General features: G+C 41.5%; 1 protein-coding gene across 2 annotated transcripts in view; it reads left to right on the forward strand.

The window, feature by feature from the left end:
- The window catches only part of lhpp (phospholysine phosphohistidine inorganic pyrophosphate phosphatase), a 23,563-nt gene extending 7,436 nt beyond the window's left edge, over positions 1–16,127 (forward strand). For both annotated transcript variants that reach the window (XM_086303930.1, XM_086303929.1), the window contains one exon: positions 13,986–16,127. In XM_086303930.1, coding sequence (XP_086160056.1) covers positions 13,986–14,082 — 97 coding nt within the window. In that variant the 3' untranslated portion in view covers positions 14,083–16,127. The remainder of the gene's footprint in view (positions 1–13,985) is intronic.
- Positions 16,128–19,729: the final 3,602 nt, after the last annotated feature.

The following is a 19,729-nucleotide window of genomic DNA, read 5'->3' on the forward strand; positions in this document are numbered from 1 at the left end:
ATGCATAATTGTACTTAAAAAAAACACATTTTCCCAGCGAAATGGGCCAATTATATGCAACATTTGGTATTAAAGCTAATGGATTTCATAGTCACATGGATTCAAGCTGTAAACCTGATATTGACTAATTATCACCTTTTTAACTTGTTAGGAAACACTTGCCAGCTAACATGAAGCAGCTTTAGCATTCATTTGGAGTAATGTTTATGGCCAGCTGATAATCGCAAGTCTATGCAAAAGCAACACTTCTTCAGAGAGCTGGTGTCTGGGTCCTTGGCTGCTAAGTGTTACGCTCATCACCAACTAGGCACTCAATTTGTTTGTCTGCCATTTGGTATTGGGAGGAAACATTTATCTGCCGCGGGAGTAAACAGGATTGACACAAGCAGCGAAGCTGAACTGAAACGGGGAATTTTCTTTACGCCTAGAAACCAAAACAGCGACCTGAAGTAAAGTGTCACAACTGCAGTGTTCCCTGCAGGTTTGTCCCAACCATTTTGCTTCTTTAATAATGGTTTGAATGACTATAAAGTGGCCATATCAAGCCTTTATTATCTGTATGCACTGTTACAATAGTGTTAAATTAAAGGTCTGCGTATGTAACTGAGAACAGCATAGGCTAATATCCTTGTTTATGAGGGACAGCCAATCAAAAGAAAAATAGCTTTAAGGAAGGTGAAAGGGTTTTATGACGACAGGTGACGACCTAAGAGCTGCATAAAAAATAATAAGGATTACCTTTAATTATGAAACATGATGGAAGTGAGCATAAAGGGCCACTTTATTATAAAAGCAATATTAGCGAATGAGTGGTGGGTCAATGTGGGGTTTTTTTTGGGGGTTTTTTTTGGTAATTATTTTGTGGAAGTACAAAAAAAAACAAATAAGCTGTGAGCTTGGCGTTTATAATTAAAAAATGTTACTGAGCAGTAAGGTTATGAGTATGATGCCCTTGTTTTCCTCTTTCAAGCGTATGTTACCTTTTTCAATAGTGATCTACAGCAGCCTGTTCCTGTGACCGATCGTGTGTTCTTTGTTTCTGTTCTCTTATCTTCAAGGAACTGCATCAGCGCAGAACTGGGAAGCTTTGAAGCTTCATAAAAGCAGGTTCACATCATGCTGTTTCTGCATGCAGCAGTGGTAAACCAGTTTAATTGCTACTGCCGTTTCCCCATGTGCTGCGTGTGCATACACCCTCAGCGCTGGCGTGTGTGCTTGTGCCGGGGAGAAAGCTATGCAGCAAAGAGTGGGATACCGGCACAGCTTTGATAGGTGTTTTGAATGGGCGCCAGAGGAAGCCCATAGTGGATTCCAGTTGGAATCTGGCAAAGAGCACACAGCAAACATTTTCACACAGCAGCAACCATCGTCAGAGTGGTTTACACTGTGAAACTCTCTCTGCGGCTAACGCTTGGCTGCTAATGGGAATGTGTGGAAACAAGCAGGCTGAGCCAGATTGAAGCTCTCAAGATGGAACTAGTCCCTGATGATACAAACTATGAAATAGTTTGCTGAAACCGCACCCTGGTTCATGCCCTTTCTGTCTGTGGCCGTCAACGAGGGACACAACAGGAAAGAAGCATAGCGGGGTTGGGGGGTGGGTTGGGTTAGTGGCCATGTGCTTACCATACATGGATTACTGTCCCTACAGTAATTTTATGGCTTGCACCAAGCCAATGCTCTACTGTATTTACTAAAACAAACATGCTGACATATCTCCAAAAGTTGATTCTGTTCATCTGGACGTAGCGTTTTGTGGGAGAAATGTTTTGTCACTCATCCAAGTGACTTCTTCAGTCTCAGCTGACTGCAGGTTTCCCCAGCTTATAAACAGTACATTTGCATAACGACTGAAACCAGCCCACTGAAGGGACAATGGGCTGGGAGGTCAGTTCCTTAATCATAATTATGCAAATTCTCATGACCATTGATCAACAACCACTGACCAAAACCCACTGATCAATGGCCACTAATCAATGGCCATGAGTACCATTCACAGAGAGTTGGGGAATGGCTGCAATCACAGCATTGTAAGATGGCAAAAGATGACCCCTCGGCCCCCTCCTCGATTCACAGATGGTCTTTCCCTTTTCACGTAAATGGCCTCCTTGACTCCGCCCCCAAACCAGCGTTCCTCCCTGTCCAGGATGTGTACATCCTCATCATTGAAAGAGTGTCCACTGGCCTGTAGGTGTAAATAGACTGCAGAGTTCTGGCCTGATGAGGTAGCTCTTCTGTGTTGTGCCATCCGCTTCGCCAGAGGTTGTTTGGTTTCCCCGATGTATAAATCCTGGCAATCCTCCTGCACTTAACAGCGTACACTATGTTACTCTGTTTGTGTCGGAGGACCCGATCCTTGGAGTGGACCAATTTTTGGTGCAGCGTGTTTTGGGGTTTAAAAGCCACAGAGACCTGGTGTTTTGAAAAAATGCATCTCAACTGCTCCGATACTCCTGACACATATGGGATCACTATAGGTTTTCGCTTGGGCAGCGGTTGTCCTTCTCTCCTGGATCGGCTGGAGCTTTCTTTAGGTGCCTTTCCCACTTTGACAAAAGTCCAGCTGGGATAACCACATTTACTCAGGGCCTTCTTGATGTGCTGTTCTTCTGTCTCCCTGGCCGCTGTGTCAGTGGGGATGGTGTTCGCGCTGTGTTGTAGCGTCCTGATGACACCCAGTTTGTGTACACGTCAGCTTTTAGATATCCCCCATTACTGATGGCAATCTCACAGTCTAAGAAGGCTAACCTGCCACTTTTCATATCCTCCCTGGTGAATTTGATGTGTCGGTCCACCGAGTTAATGTGATCCGTGAAATGTAGTACATCCCGAGATTTGATTTTCACCCAGGTGTCATCCACATATCCGGCTTGGTGGTGTTCCAGGGTAGGAAAGCAAAGCCCTCTTTTCCACTTCTTCCGTGTACAAATTGGCCACAATGGGTGAAACTGGGGAGCCCATGGCACACCCATGTTTCTGCCTGTAGAACTGATCCTTGTATGTGAAGTAGGTGGAATGAAGACACAGTTCCAAAAGCAAACACACTTGGTCGATGCTGAGAGTGGTCCTGTTGCTGAGGTTGGTGTCATCCTGTAATCTCTTACGGACTACCTCCAACGCTTCCGTGACTGGGATGCAAGTGAAGAGAGATGTAACGTCGTACGAGACCATGGTTTCATCTGCCTCCATAATGACAGCTCTCACCTTCTCAACAAAATCTAGGGTGTTCTGGATGTGGTGTTCAGAGCTGCCCACCAGCGGGTTGAGGATCGAAGCCAGAAACTTGGAGGTGTTATAGGTGACAGAGTTGATCATGCAGACAATCGGTCTTAAAGGTGCACCGTTTATGTATTTTCGGTAAACCATACAGACTTGGTGTAGACTCCCCTGGGTACAGCCTGTGGTATGAGGTCCGGTCAATAGCCTTGTCTTGTTCTAACTGCTTCAGACAGTCTATCACCCTCTTCCTGTAGCCACTTCCTGGGTCTCGTTTCAGGGGCTCATAAGTATTTTCAGTGACAAAATCTTCTCATGATAGAAAGTACTATCATGAGAAGACTGACCTCCCAGCCCATTGTCCCTTCAGTGGGCTGGTTTCAGTCATTATGCAAATGTACTTTTTATAAGATTTGTGGAAACCTGCAGTCAGCTGAGACTGAAGAAGTCACTTGGATGAGTGACGAAACGTTTCTCTCACAAAACGCTACGTCCAGATGAACAGAATCAACTTTTGGAGATTTACTTTCCTGGATGATTGAGAATGTATCAAGATGCTGACTTATGCATGTTTGCAAAAGAACATGCTAAAGAAAGAACGGTTCATTAGTTCAATGCTGCATTCATGGCCCTTGTTGGCACAGTGTAAAGAACAGGAAAACCCCATGTTGTTCCAGCGTTTGAGATTCCACCGATCATTCCAGAAATATCTCCACTCCTGCCTTTGTGGGCACACCAAGTACAATCATGTCCATAAATATTTAGACAGAAGCACAGCTTTTCTACAGTTTTTGCAAGCGTAGTAGAAAGAGTCAAAGACAATGAATTAAAATGGTTCACAAAACATTTAGAATTACATTTTTTTTCTCGTTTTTTGTGGCTTTTTAATAAAAAAAATAATAGAGACAACAGAGTAGCCTCTTTTAGTTAGCTGTTGCTTTGCATCTATATAGAAGAAGGGTGTGGCGGGTGTTGCCTTTTGAACATATAGATTATACGAGGGTGTAAAAGCGTACTCCTGTCTATCAGCAAGCGCGACGAAAGCTGTATGTTCCCCCGCCCACAACACATTCGCCACCAACATGTTTGAAAGGCATCTAAAGGTGAAAAAGGGTGCCATGAACTTTACTCTTGATGAGAACACTCTTGACTCTCTGTGCAGTCTTGGTCTCCCAGGTCATGTGTCATTTACTAGGTTTACCTTTGATATCGCTCTGCTGATTTTTAAAATGTATTTATTTTTGGCTTTATGAGCCTCAATAATAGCCTTTTCATGTGTTCAGTCACCTAAGAACACTCTGTGGGAACTCTGAGCTGTGTGCTAGCTCCTTTCCGCATGAACTAGTGTTCACATACCTCACCTAGGAAACAATTTGAAAGAAAACCTGCTTGTGTTGTACCCACAGGCACTATGTATGGTATTATATGTCTTACAAGCAGTTCTTTCAATATTGTTGTAAAATGTACTCAAATTAAAGCAATAATTTTGCACTTGTATTTAGTCTTTATTTTAGTTTAGTCCAAAGGTGTTTTCGGTTATTCTTATGTAGCAACTTTCTCCAACTGGGATGTTCTGTAACTGTCAGATTCTTTGACTTTAAGGCTACTAGACGGATATTACAGTTGACGCATAGGTAAACTGAGATTCATGAGAACTGAGTGAAACATGATAGTGTAGTAATGAGATAACTAGAAGAAAAGCTAACAGTTTTTGAAAATGCTCTTTGACAGACAAGAATATGTCAAAAAAAACGATAAATGCTTGGCATATGGCATATTTCACGAACATGGATGTTGTCAATGAAGCTTCTATGAGCTTGCAACATTGCAACATTGTGCAATGAGTAATATCCCTGAGGACACGCAGTTCTCATCCAATGCGTTAGTATGCAAATATTCCAAGCTATGATTTTAACTGCTAGTATGATCAGAACCAACAAGTCTGAGAGTAGAAAAAGAATTTGGCTTAATCCAAAAGTGATGGTACAATTAATCTGTGAGTAAGCACCAAAGGATTTTAACAGCTTAACAGACTACAATACACTGTACAGTTGTCCACCAGCAGACCAGTCCAGAGAAACCTTCCCAGCCCAGACTGAACTGGCTCTCTCTGAGTGGCACATAACCTGTGATTAGTGTGGATATCCTGAGCAGATTTCCACTGAAACCTGTAATGAAGTCTTGAAAATAAAGCCATTGTGAGTGCAGTGAATGAAAGGAAAGACAGCTCATTAAGAAAGCAAATGGCCAATCAGCCTCAGCAAACACAAGAGAAGGCTTTTCAAGTAGAAAAATGTTTGCTGTCAGCTTAATATAATAAAGTGGACAGAATTAGTATAATAACCCCAATATTACTAGCATATTTAGGGCAGGTTAATTGTATTCCCGCTTCCTAAGAGACCACATGCTGTAACTTGGCACTATTCCTCATAAATCATTTGCCTGTATTTGAATGGCTGTCTAATAAAAATGAAGTGATCCAAATTTAAGTTGGACCTCCTCCATATGGTGATCAGATCTGGCAGTTTGACTGAAAATATTTGCTTTTAAATCTATATTGGCATGATGTTGAAATTGATTATTGCTGGACTGTTGGTGCCAGTTAGCTTTTATTTTGTGGTCATTTCTGGGATGGCTCCCAGATACATTATGTATTTCAGCTTAGCTTAGCTTTCAGTCCTCCTCACGACATATAGATCAGCACATATGATAATGGTCATGGTTTCATGTATGACTGCAAGGCCTTCCTTTAACCTAGACAGTTATGAAATGTAGATTACCTAAGATAATGCCTTTAATTCTCTCCTTCAAGCACACTAAACTGAATTGAATGTGTAGTCTTGCCTGAGCAGGTTACGCTTGAGTCACATTTTCGCTTTGCATTGTCTTGATCTGTGCAGCATTTTGCTTTGTAGAAAAGAGTGCAGGCACTTCATAGTGTCTCGTGTAACAGCGCAGTCCCACACCCTGTCCTCTTAACCACTCTTAACACATTAGTTTTGTCTGTGTGGGAAGGAAGTGAAGTTATCGAAGTGCACTCCTCTCCGCTGAGGCTGTGGGCTGTGAATTTGTCAGCTACAGTGTTTCTAAATGTGTCATTTAGGTCTGTTTATCTGTGCACCACAAGAACACGGACTCTTTACACCAGCAAAGGGATGCGTGACATGTGCACAACGTGGCCTTTGAGCTAAAGCTAAATCCACAGGGGCCCTCTTTTGTGTCCAAGTCCACCCAGATGTTCAGAGGAACTAAAGCTAGCACGTTCTAACCTGTTAGCTTTATATAGAAATGTATAAACCTGACTGTACAGAATGGGTTGTATATAAATCTGTGTTCATTTCTTATTAGACTGACCGAATAAGGCATAATTCTAAAGTAATTTTGACATTATGCATCATCAGAAGCATACAGATAAGCACAGTGATGTCTGACAAGCCATTAACAACTCTCAGCATCTCCTTTGTCAGTCAGCAGCAGGGCCTTGGCAGGATGCATGGTAAACTGGGATAAATGTGTGTTGCATAAGGTTCCTATTTCCACTGTTGGATTTCCCTTCTATTTAACAGATAACACATGAAAGCTGTGTTTTTTAGTTGGATTTCTTTTGCTGCATGTTTCTAGAAATGGGTGTTCATTTCCACTGGAAAAAAAGAGACTCGCTTGTTAGTTCTTGCTCGTGCTAACAGCTACTTGAGCCCCATCATGCAATGGGCCACTTCCTAATTTTCCATCTTTATGCCCAGTGTATTCCAAATGCGGAGCGGATGGGCCTAAATTGTAACTGCTTTATTTATCATTCTAGTTTTTCACTACTGTGGTCAGTCCTTTTAAATTTTCCAATTGTAGCGTGCAACCAAAATCAGCCAATCATGATGCCAACTGAAACTGTTATTGTAAATTATTTGTACAAAATTGTGGATCTGAATTGATGCAAGCATACTTGCTCCAAAAAATAAATGCTAATTTAGCATGGTGTTTCCAGACAATCCATACTTGGTAAGATACAGATTTGTGTAGCTATACTTTGGCTATCGCAAAATCTTTTTTTGTATTTGTTTCTTTGTCTACCAACTACACGTACACAATCTGGAGTTGAGCAACCAAACTTGGCACAGAACTACATCTTAAGTCTGTCAAGGTTCTTATCTATATCACATATTTTGATTCCATCTTATTGCTTAGCAACCACCTAGCACGTACTTTTAGCAATTATGCATCTAAATGCATAAAACAAGTCTTAAAACCACCATAAAAGTTTTATTTCATGGCAGCAGCATCAAATTAAAAGACATTGTAGAACCTTCAGCACCACCTGAGCGTATGCATATGTTTGAACCTGTGTAGATTAGAGAAAATCCAAAATGAATTCAAACTTTCTTTCAAAGTCAAAGATGTCCCATTGTAGACTGGGTGACAATTTCACTATGGAAGAAGAAGAGTTCACATTAATAATCTAAAAACCCCAAATTACTATGATGTTTATGACCATGATGGGTATATAAAAACTATACATACCCTTTTCCAGTCTGATTTGTCATTCAAAATGTTTTTACTACAAGCATCATTATCCCAATTACACACCCATTCATAAAGCACTTAAAATTTTATTCTGACATTCACACAATCTCACTCCAATGAAAGCGTTGGGAGGCTCAAGGTTCAGTGTCTTGTCCAAGGACATTTCTACATACAAGCTGGAGGAGCCCTACATTCACCTACAATCTGTCAGAAAAGCATCATGCCAATTTTTTTTTTTTAAAAACATCAAAAACTTTAAATGTATGTGTAAAAAGCTGTTAGGTGGTTTCCAGGTTGCTGAAACCCCCCCTTTTTAAACCCAACAGTCTTACTGTTTGTTATACAGTTAAATATAGAGTTTAAATCATTTACATGGGGTCCTGAGTTTGCTGTCCTGTCTTATGTGACAGATAAGAGAGCCCTATGATCAATTACCTAGTCATAAATCCAAGAAGTAACAAAGCTGAACTGAACAGTTGAAAGGCAAAGTGAGACTCGTCTTCAACAAAATCTCAAAAGCTTGTTTCATTTTTGTTTTTAGTATCGTAGTAATGTGTAATCCGAACACCTGATAGTGTGCCATATATTGAATTGAGGTCATAGATTGAAGTGGCAGTAGCCACAAAGAGGTTATAGAAGCCTCCCCACCCATGGGTGTTAGCTTCCCCCTGCCTGCAGGCTCTTTTAAAGCCTGCTGTGCGTTATAAGTCAATGAGATATTAATAATTAACCTGAGCTTTTTTTTTGCAGTGAGACCAGACTCCCACGGTAAGACAAAGGAACCAAGCAGGCCTCAGTCACTGAGCTCCTTCAACAGTACTTTTCCACCCGTGAGAAAGAGAAGAGGAAATGAGTGAGAGTGGGAGAGTAGAGCGAGTTGTAGCCCACAGATGGCAGGCTGAAACATGGCACTGCCTCTTAAATACATGAACACAGACCCGTAGCCGTTTCAATGGGGAACCAATCCCTCTTGCAATTACCAATTGACAAGCTGCTTGGCTAGAGGGATTTGGGCCTTTGCCTGGATTCTGCTGTAACCATTTTTTTTGTTAGGATTTGTTTTAGCAAGTGGGTATGCATGGTTGTACTTGCATTTTCTTTATCTGATGCAGGTGACTCAGCAGCACCTCAGAGCTAGCATAACACCCATGCGCCCTGAGATATACGCACAAAAAGACAATTCAGCAAGTCATCAGCAGTGCTGCTAATAATAACAGCACACAGATGAAAACAGTGTGGTTAGATCTGGGTCACGTAAGGCTTTGCATATTTAGCACAACACTGACAAGGACAGCTGTTAAATGTTGAAGAAGGTAATGGCTTCTTAAAAGCTAAAATTTAGATATATATATTTTTTCCCTTTGCTCCCACCGGATCACCTAAGATGACTCCACAAATTAGCACCTAAACCATAGCAGCAAAACCTTTTGTAATTCATTAAATAGATTTCAAAGCGATGAGGGTCACACCAAATATAAAGAGTCAGTCTAATCTATAATGTCTAAAAGTTTATGTCCTAAGTAGTCGTTGAGGACATAAAAAAATTTATGGTTTGCATCCTGTTCACGTAGCATTGGATGTTTTTGTTATTGTGAAAGGCAGAAAGTTTCCAGTAGGTGGTTTTCAGCAGGTCAGGATTCTCTCTCACACACGCTCACAGTCATCGCTCGTACTCACAGGAGGTTTTCGTACAGCCACAGGATGGAAAAAAATAATCAAGTAGCTCTTTGCGCCGCAACCAGGGAATCCCCTTTTGTGTCCAGCTCGATTGGAAAGAACCGTTAATCTGCGTAAAGTGTGAAAACCATGCCGCAGCTGTTTGCTGATCATGATTCAACATTATGTAGCCTTTTGTAAAGTGAAGTGATAACGGTCGCTGCACTGCCACAAACTCGGCAGAGGATGTGAAGGCTTCAAGTTAGCATCTGTCACTTCTGTTGCCATAACATGCACGTAACATGGTGGTTTCCTCTGTTCAGTTGGGCTGTTTTTCCTAAGAAGGTGCAGCTGTATTATTTCAAGGATGTTATCTGTGCTTTTGTACCTATCAGGTAAAAGAGAACAGAAAGATAGGAAAAGTGAAGCTCGGAGCGGATTGTAATAAAACCAGGCTGTAGCATCGCTGGTGTCGACGATCCCCGCTACATCTTCACTCGGTCTTGTGGCATTTTATTTACAACAGAGTCAGTCAAACGGATCACATTTTCACCCTCCAGGCCGACGCTGCTAAAGCGGCACCGTGCAGCAGGAAACGCGAGCAGCTGCACACCTTTTCTCCCTGTCCCCAGGGTGAAGGTAGAGAGCTTTGTCATGTGCCTGCATCTTATGTCACCCACACGGCTTGGCTCAACATAAAGGCTATGAATGTCATCAAGACGTGATCTCCCTCAGGTTATATTTAATATCATCGTCTTTATAGTGGAAAAAAGGCTGCGTTTCAGCTCCTGCTGCCTTCACTAGTCTGGCATGAAAACAACACACTGGCCTGGGTTGACTGTTTTTCCACCTTTCACTTGCAGAGTGACTCTTTACTTTCAGTGTTATCTTCCCTGTGTTGCTAGGTGGCAACTCACTTTACACAAAGCCTACAATGATACCCTGTAGCTCCTATTTATTAGAGGAGCAGTGTGATAACTATGTCATTTCATTGAGTTAGATGCTATGTGATGTCTCTATTGGTAAGCTTTTATTGGTTATTCCTGTTTCTTGTTGTGGGTTTGTTTTTAAATGCTTTTATGACTTTCAGTACACTTTCTTGGTAACTTCAGCCCTCTTTAGAGTTGTGACTTTTTGTGACAGATTTCCAACTGGGAAAATTCTCATGATGACTCGGAAAGCCAAGTCAGAAAGTATGCAACGTGGCTGAAATATTGAAATATTTGGCTGAATTTGTCACACCCATGTTCCTACTTAAGAGTGCGCAAACACACTGATCAGAAGAACCTCCCAAAGTTAAACGGTACTACTTTTAAAGCCTACACTGAGTAGCCAGCCTCTTTCATTGCTAACAAATGCTAATTTCTGTCTAATAGGAGCCATATTTCATGTAGGCAGTTTGGATTTTATACTAGCTTATGCTTCTTTGACTACACCATTAATAGCAGCCATTAAAAGTTAGATCAAAGCTTCAACGTTGCCTTTTGTCCTACAGTCAAATCACAGGAAACCCAGATATTTCTAGCTTGAGTTGCTCAGTATGTAACCGCCTTCACACCAAAATATCACCGAGAGTTGCGCGCTGCTAACCTGATTTTTTTTTTTGTTTTTTTGTTTTTTTCGTCAGTATTGTGTCAAGCAAAATGCCTGCTCTGCAGAGGTTAAGAGACAAGTATAAATCGAAATCGGGTATATGTGACGGTTTTGCTTCCCTCTGTGCACGAGGCGAGTTAAGCATTAACCAGCGAGAGCGTTTTCATGCTCTCTCACCCTGCGGTCAGTTACCTCAGGAGTCAGCTGAATGCATCTAAACGAAACGAAACAAAGGTGAAGCCGCCCTCTTCTCTTCAGGTTAAACAAGAGTCCTTTTCTTTATTTCTATATCTTACCTCGTCCCTGTGTGTCTCTGACTCACAGCAGACTTTCACAAACAAATGCACTCACTACATGAGTCATTCTTATCTACTTTCTTTTCACGGAGGAACAACCAGTGGCTGCAAATAAAGTGTTTTTAATAGTGTCAAGTTTTATACTGTATATGTCATATCACACTCGAATCACTCACAACTGATTTGTTATTTTGGAAGCAAGTCCTGTGACAACCTGCAAGAATCACATGGGGCATTCATAGCTTTAAAGGATCGACAGCATTAGAGAACCCAACTTTAAAGCTCCACTTTTCCTTTTTGATCAGCATTTAATCTTCCTAGAGCCCAATGTGAGGTCTTTAGCTGTCTAAAACCAAAGATATTCAAATTTTCAGCTGTCAAAAAAAAATTTGGAGCCTACAAGTGTTTGACATCTTGATTGATGATTTGCTTGAATGTTAATCAGCTGTCAAAATCGTTTTTGTCAAATCGGCTGCTGTGCTTGTTCACCACTAGCCAAGCTCACTGCTCCTTTTGGATTTTTTTTTCTTGCACTACTTGCAGCACAAATCGTGTGATCATTTACTAACCATCTGATGAGGCAGTTTGCTCTTTCAGCGTAGGGGCAGCTGTGTTGTACTAAAGCCTTGGCTGCTCCCCACCTCCTGCCTCATAGCTGACCTCATCCCTATGTGATGGCTCTGCAATGTCAGTCAGGCTCAGGGACCAAACCTATCTATTCACGTGTATTGATATTGCATTGACCTGAAGGACAGCAAGCCGCAGATTACCTCACCGGTAACACTAGCTGTATTGTGCTGAATTTTGCATGGTCACATTGACCTGGTTACTTCTTCATTATTCATGGGAATGGGAGGAAGGCAGCAAAATGAATACACGCGCATGCATCTATGTATGCCTATCTAAAAGATGGAGTCGGGGAGAGATTTAAAGAAGCATCGGGTTGAAAAGACAGTGAGGTTGATACTTTTGGCTTCACTTCTTGAAACATAAGAGCCATGTGACCTATGTTGCTTGTGCGTTCATGCCTGTGCGTGCATGCGTGTGTGAACTCAATCAGTCCTCGGGCAGAAAAGGGTGCGGGAGTAATCCAGCACAGGAGACATAAAACCCCAACCATTAGTGGACCAGCTCACATAACCCAAGCACTGGCAGCTGACAGACATGCGTAAACACATGGCACTGCTTTGCCATATTCAGCGTGGCTTCGGCATTCAGCACCTCTTCCCCCATTTCCACCACCACAGGCCTCTTCTTTCTGTCACTACACTTGGGCGGCTCACAAATATTTGCCATGGGGCTCTGTAAGCTCTCAGAAGTCAGGATTAATGGTGGTGTGTGCCTCACACCCAGGGCCTGACAAAGAGTCCCCATCTGGAGTTCCAAGCCGTGACTGAGGAACACAGGCAGCACACAGAGCCCGGTCAAGGCGGCCGGTGGGGGGGGGTCTATAGGCACCACTCCATAAATGAGCAGGACTCCAGGGCAGTTCTGATGAATGAAGGGGCGTCTCTGTCTTTTGATGGAATTGGGTGGAAAGGAGGTCCTCCGTGTGAGCTTGGGCCTAGTGCCACACCAAATGGATTACATTTCCACTACCAGCTGATTAAACAACCAAATCTGCATCCATCACTGGGCCTTGATCCAAACAATGGCAGCAGCCAGTGTTGAAGCGACAGCCTTGCCCGTCTTGACCAAGTCCACAGCTTTCCCACAATTTAGGAAATCGTGTGGAAACAGGATTATGGGTAGGGTAATTTTGGACATTGGCCCGTGACCTTTTGATGTAGGGTACTTTATATGGGAAAAAATGTAAACATCATTTCTGTGTGCGTGCTGTAAATACAATAACCCTTTCTGTGCAGTCCATCCAATTACAAATGTAGAACAAGACTGTGCACAAGTCTGAGGTAAACCATTTTCAGCACCTTAGCATTAGTTCATTTGCTAATTTGTCTTAAATGCAGAGTTAAGCTGATGAGAATGTCAGGGGAATACTGCAAGTGTCTCTTGCACTGGTGTCTCTAAATGTCTTAACAAAAATTTGAGGTCAATGTAGTCAAGGGGCCACAGAGCCACGAGATTAGCACAGCTGAACAGCAAGTTTGGAGAAATCGGTCTGTTACCATGTGTGGAAGTAATGTGTTTTGTTACAGCCTCACAGATTAACAGTATATTACGATTTGATCCTAACCTTGATACAAAACAGCACTATAATTGTGGTGTAGTAGCCTGCACATATGATAGAAAGGTGTGGTTATGGAGCCACTGTTACCCTGAAATACCTTCAAATCAACTAATATGTTGGGCAAAGGATGACGACTGTGGATGTACTCTGGATGTAGTCAAAGACATTCAGAGTGTAGGTATGCTTTGGAAAGGGTGCGATTGAGGCAGATGATACACTGTAAGGGGAGCAGCCAAAATAACTAAAAATACAATGCTGTTAAACAAGCTCTTAACAGAACCAGAGTTACCACACAGGATGACAGTTTTGATAACAAACTTTCTTTTTCGTTTCAGTTGTGTTTTGTTGTGTTTTTTTTTTGTTTTGTTTTTATCCCCCCACATAATGCATTCAGCATTGTTAATCCACTCGACTGCGTCAAACTGCTAGTCCTTGTTTACCATCCCTTTTGTGCCCAAGATTTCCTTTGTCCTGTGATACAGGTCCTCAAACCTGTGCATTTGCTTCTCCTCCCTCAGGCCCATTGATGAGAGGCACCCGGCGGTGACGGCTGACGGCACTGTAGACAACCTGGCCCAGGCGGTGGACATGATCCTCAGTCAGAGGGGGCACTGAACACCAGGCAGTGGACACTGAACTCTAGCTGATCAGCAGTACCATTAAAAAGTAGCTTCTGAAAGTTTTCTTTGTTATGAAAGTTAAATTAATTAGCCCATGGCCTCTATAAACTCTTAACAGCCAACTGTATTGTCACACATGGGAAAGACTCCCATCTGTTGCTCTGCGAAGTGTGACACAAACTGGAATGAAGTTTGCAGAACAATTATCCCATCTGCAAGAGATAGTGTTGAGCATGCTTGAGCTGTACTGTGTATTTGTCAGTACATGATTGGCATAGATAAGATACCTCAAGATGACACGAGTGTGCCGTAACCAGCTGCTGACTGACAGTTAAAAGGCGAGAGAAATGCAGTGTTCAAGTTCCCACAGTCAAATTCTCCGAAGAGCTGCTGTACTCACAGTTTGCACTAAACATTTGCTGCACTTTAACGCAGAGTAATTGTTGTGCGTCATGTGATGAAAACAGAGAACGTGCACAACCCATACAGGGCTGCAGGAAATATTTGATTTTTTTCTTTGATTGTTATAAAGAAAGATCATTTTCGAGTCTGTGTGAAAATGTGTGGAATCTCCATCAGTTTGGAAATTTGTCTGAGTCATTGTCAGAGAAAAGCTCAAGGTCTTAAAGCACTTGGGGAAAATTCAGCCTTGGCTCAGGTTTAAACTGGAATTCATATCGGAGAGGCTTTTGTTTTACAATAATAAATCGCTGGAAATGGGAAGTGAGCTGGTCTAAGAGATGATAAATGCAACCACTGCTGAATGCGATAAATTATGCTGATGCTTGGGCTCATGTTTCTCTCTGTGTAAACAAAAATGAAACTGACACTCCATCAGATTGAAGAACCACAGATCTTCAACTGCTTATCTTTATTTACTTGACTTTAAGCGGGCTTTTACTGGAGACGGTCCTGTCATAGCTTCTCTGTCAAAAGCCACTCATTACACACGGTATCCACACCGAGGGTTAATAAAACGACCGTGGCCAAAAAAACAAAAGAAAAAAAGATTGGTTATTGGGCTTCAGTGTCACAGCTGGATCGTTGAGATCTTTGGAAATGGAGCGTAAAACAAATGATTCTCAATCGTTGCCCCCAAGGTTCCACTGTACCAAATAAATTCGACAAGGAAAAAAAAGCTCGTTTTCAAGTGATACATTGAGGTCTCTTAGGTTTATTTCACCATTAGCAGACACAAGCTTGAGTATGTCTGGGCATTCAGAGGTAATGAAATGTTATGCAGTAGTATGAAACTGCAGCTTGACTGGTTGTACCACTCCTATTTGCAATTCAGGAATAAATGTTAATGTACGCAGAAAAGCACTAGCAGCTGGTACCCAGTTTTCTAACAGCCTGCACATTGTTTGACCCTGTGTTTTGTCCATTATGTTACTGCCTGCTGGACTCGTATTGAACTATTAAACATGCATTTGAATACTCTCGAATGAATTCACTTGGCTTTAACTAGGTTATTTTTCCAGTTAAGGGAAGTGAAGTATCTGAGGGATCTAGGCCACAATTTACAACACACACATACACCCCTTTTGGCAGGTTCACCATCACTAGGTCTTAAACTCAAACACACACATGACCCAGAGCTGGATGATTGTTAACCTCACCTCTCAGGCCAGCCTGAGTTTAGCCACCCGTTTGACATAAGTTACAAATTAGCAACAGTTTACCTATCCTGGCTGTCTGCACTGTTAAACAGCGATATACTGTATTCCTAATGGGGTGCAGTACATTGATTCTTTTCCTGTCGCTGCACAGCAAGATTGCTTTCAGATAATAGAGGTGACCTCATTTTGGGAGACATGTCTGGGCATGTAGAGTAGGATTTCACTGTCATGGGACAAATTGATAGACTGGCAAATCCTTGTCTCACCAAAGCTGTTATGGAGATTAACATGTAAAGGTGATTGCTACATCAGTTTGTCACCTTTGGGCCTTTTTGGTATTGCATTGTGTTCAGTACGTTAAAATAACTGTATTGTCTTGTACTTCAATTTATGCTAGAAATGAAATAAAATACGCAAGATACACTGCTGTGCAAAAATTTTGAGCCACCCCTTATTTCGGTATATTTTGCGATGAAATTTTGAAATGGCTGCTGGGATTTATTTGCAGTGTTTTTTGGATCATTTTGATGCTGAATAATGAAACTGTTTCTAATCAAATTCTACCCAGATGGTATTATGTGGTGGATCAAAATCTGCATTCATAATTCCATCAATTTTGACAAGATCTCCAACATCCCTGACTGAAATGCATCCAAACCCTGACAGAGTCTCCACAGTGTTTCACAGATGGCCATAGGCAGTAACTGTTGCCTGACCTTTTCGTACATACTGCTAACGATTTGAAACAAATATTTCAAATTTGGATTCATTACTCCATAATTGATTTGCAAAGATGTTTTTTCTGCCACCGATTTTTCAGTCCAGTTCTTGTGTAATTTGGCATACCTCTGCCTTTCCCCTATTTTCCTTCCTAACTTTCCTTCCTTTTTGTTAGATTTATTTTTCCTGTTTCTTAGTCGTGACCTAAAAAACTTAACAGAAAAGTTTTTTAAGCCTCCCCCTTTTTCTTTTGTCCTCCACTTCTTCAGCTGTTAAAAGACACACCACACCTTGTTGGTGCAAAAATACTATCTATGCCTGTCAAACAGTTATTAGGGGCATTTCTTTCTAGATTCATCTGTTTTTGTGACAGGCTGCTAGTAACAAAGTGACTAAAGATACGATTTAAATTTGTTCTTTGCTAATTTTTCAGTTATGTGACGATGCAACACTGGTTTATCCTTTGAGCTAGGTGCTTTTTAAATGCTTGAATGATTCAAAGGTAGTGTTAAGTGACTTAACAAATAGGAAAACTATTTCCTCCGTTTGCTTAAATGTAAATAAAAGCTGAGAAATATTTTTTTTCCACAATGATGCCTCTTGTACATCATCTTATTATCTTTTGGGAGACGCCTGTGTCTCATATATATATATATATATATATATATATATATATATATATATATATATATATATATATATATATATATATATATATATATATATATATATATATATATATATATATATATATATATATATATATATATATATATATATGCACAGAGAATTGAATCTGGAATTTCCCCTGTACCTACATAGAGATCTCCACTAAGGGGCTACATTAGGTTAAACTGATTAGAATTCAGTGTCCGAAGTCACAGTGACACTCCATCTGTGCCAATCCTGTGAATGCAATATTTCAGGAATACCTGGAATAGCAGAGATTGTGACCATGTTTCACAAGTGATCAGTTATATGATACTAACCTTTGTTTTCCACCTATTCAGAGTTTTGACTACTCGTGTCGAGACTGGATATCAAATACAACTTGTCAAAGTGGCAGAAGAATTCCCTTTTATAGCCTTTTCTGCATTTTACCTGTAAATGTCATTTCCCGTTTAGTGCACTTGATTCAAGGCAGAGTTCATTACATGTCTGTCTTGAAGTATCATCTTCTCTGGTCATAGCAGAATATGATTACGACCACAAGAGTATCCTCACCCCTCCCGCCCTCCTCTCCTACAACCTCAGCTCATTGAGCTGATGATCTCATTTTCATCTTATGTTGACGGACACCTTAGGGATGCAAATCCCTTTAACATGAGTCTGAGGATCAAGAACAGAATGTGGCTGTATGCTGAAAGTATCCTGCCACTTTCTGGCATTCAGTACTAACATTCTTGTGAGGGGTATGATTTCAACAGTGTTTGCGTTTGCAACAGAATCCCAGTCAAAGTTTTGATACTTTTTTCTATTTGTTGAAATTATTTTAATGTAAATCGAACTTATGGTCAGATACTTTTATAAGTGATTTTCCCCAGCTCATTACACACACACTGTGCATATTTGCAGAGTGCTCCCTGCTGCAGTGTGTCTCTCAGACTATATTCACATACACTACATTTGTATGTCATCTATTTGGGTTAGGCTCCTCTTACACAGCGTGCACACAGCCGCTTTTGTAATGCACCTGCAGTTACCCACCTTAACAACTGCCAGCTGTGTGCTACCTTGAACTTTCATCTCTGCTCATTCGGTTCTTCCTGTTTGACAGGAAATGGAGGGTCAGCTGACCAGACAACGTCGCACACCTGCAGCTCTAAATGCACCATTATCCACAGAAACGTGCACTTGTTTTTACAGCAGCCAGTTATTTATCCCCTCCCTTCTGCGTGTAGCAAGCTGGTCTAAAAGAGGCCTCTTGATTTTGCTCGCCAAGACACGCGGTTTCCCCACATTTCATCACTCTCCTTCCCTTGTGGGCAGCTGTGCCAACAGCTCTTGGTGGTGCAGGAGGGATTTGAAACGTCTGAAGATGTTAGGTCTGGAGCCAAACCCTAAATTTCCTCCCTCTCTGTGCTGTCCCCAACCCCACCCCGATTTTCTACCCAACAGTCTTCATAGTTGTACATAAAGCGACTATTATTGAATTTGTCTCATGTGAATACAGCTTTAGAAAGAAAGTATAAATAACCTGTTCTATTCCTAGACCCTTGGTGTGGATGGGGAACAAGTCTCATTAATAGGCAAAACAGGTAAAAACTACAACTTTACTGGTCGGTGAGGTGAGGACTCACATTTTAGACCCTGCAGTTGTCTTGTGAAGTGACACTGGACTGAACTCAGAAGGTATTGACAAAAAAAATAAGAATTTATGACTTTTCTGATTCATTCTTTGTGTAAGACCAGACGTCTGCTTTTAAGACACGACAATGAATACAGTTTTTCCCAGAAGTACTTCAGAGTGAATCCTGCAAAGTGTAGTCAACATGACCAGTCAGTAACTGGAGGTTTGAGCTGATATTTTGGTTTGACTTTTCAAAATTAAGCTCCTCGCAATTTTACTTAAACACACACACACAAACAAACAAAAAAAGCATTTGCTCTACTGGAAATGTTTTGTGGTTGGGTGGTACTGCTAAATTGCTTTTCACCTCTACCACATTTGAGCTGCCAAGCTGTGGTTGGCAACTAACCCGAGACTCCTGCCAATATTCGGCTCATTTCACATATGGTTTGACTTTTCCACCCGGAAAAATGGCGTAAAAAAAATTCTGTAAAGCACGCATCATATTTGAATATTAAATAAAATGATTTATTTATGTACATGTGGACGGAAAACTGTCAGCGCAACCCTTTCATAATAGAGAAGCAAACGAATGCGGTGAAAAGTGTGGGACGTCTGTTGTCTTAAAGCTGAAGTATGCCGTATGAAGTGAAGTGTCATTAACCTCCAAAAGCCCCTCAAAAGTGACCACCTTTCTCTTATGTGTGGTGGAGGGTTTTGAGCAAGTGTCATGCACCCCTCCTGCTGTATCTATCGTCTCGCTTCACTTCTGTCGCTCTACTGATTAAAGGCCGGGGGCCCTGAGTGTGTTGGGCTGCTGCACGGCACGTTTAAAAAGGCTCGTGTTTACCCTTTTCCTTCTCAACTCAGTACATGAGAAAGGTTTAGTGAGCTGTGTGTACCACTGGTGACTCTGAGCATAAATATGGCCTCAAAGGTTTCTCGTGCAACAGCCACAAGTCAGCACTTTACAAGGCATTGCAGGCGACCTGCAGATATGCTTCGTTTGAAAT

The sequence above is a fragment of the Aulonocara sp. 'chitande type north' Nkhata Bay genome, linkage group LG8 (assembly GCF_057382095.1).
Source record: "Aulonocara sp. 'chitande type north' Nkhata Bay isolate Kocher_YH1m ecotype deep benthic linkage group LG8, A_spYH_male_GT1.1, whole genome shotgun sequence".
In the NCBI taxonomy this organism is placed as follows: domain Eukaryota; kingdom Metazoa; phylum Chordata; class Actinopteri; order Cichliformes; family Cichlidae; genus Aulonocara; species Aulonocara sp. 'chitande type north' Nkhata Bay.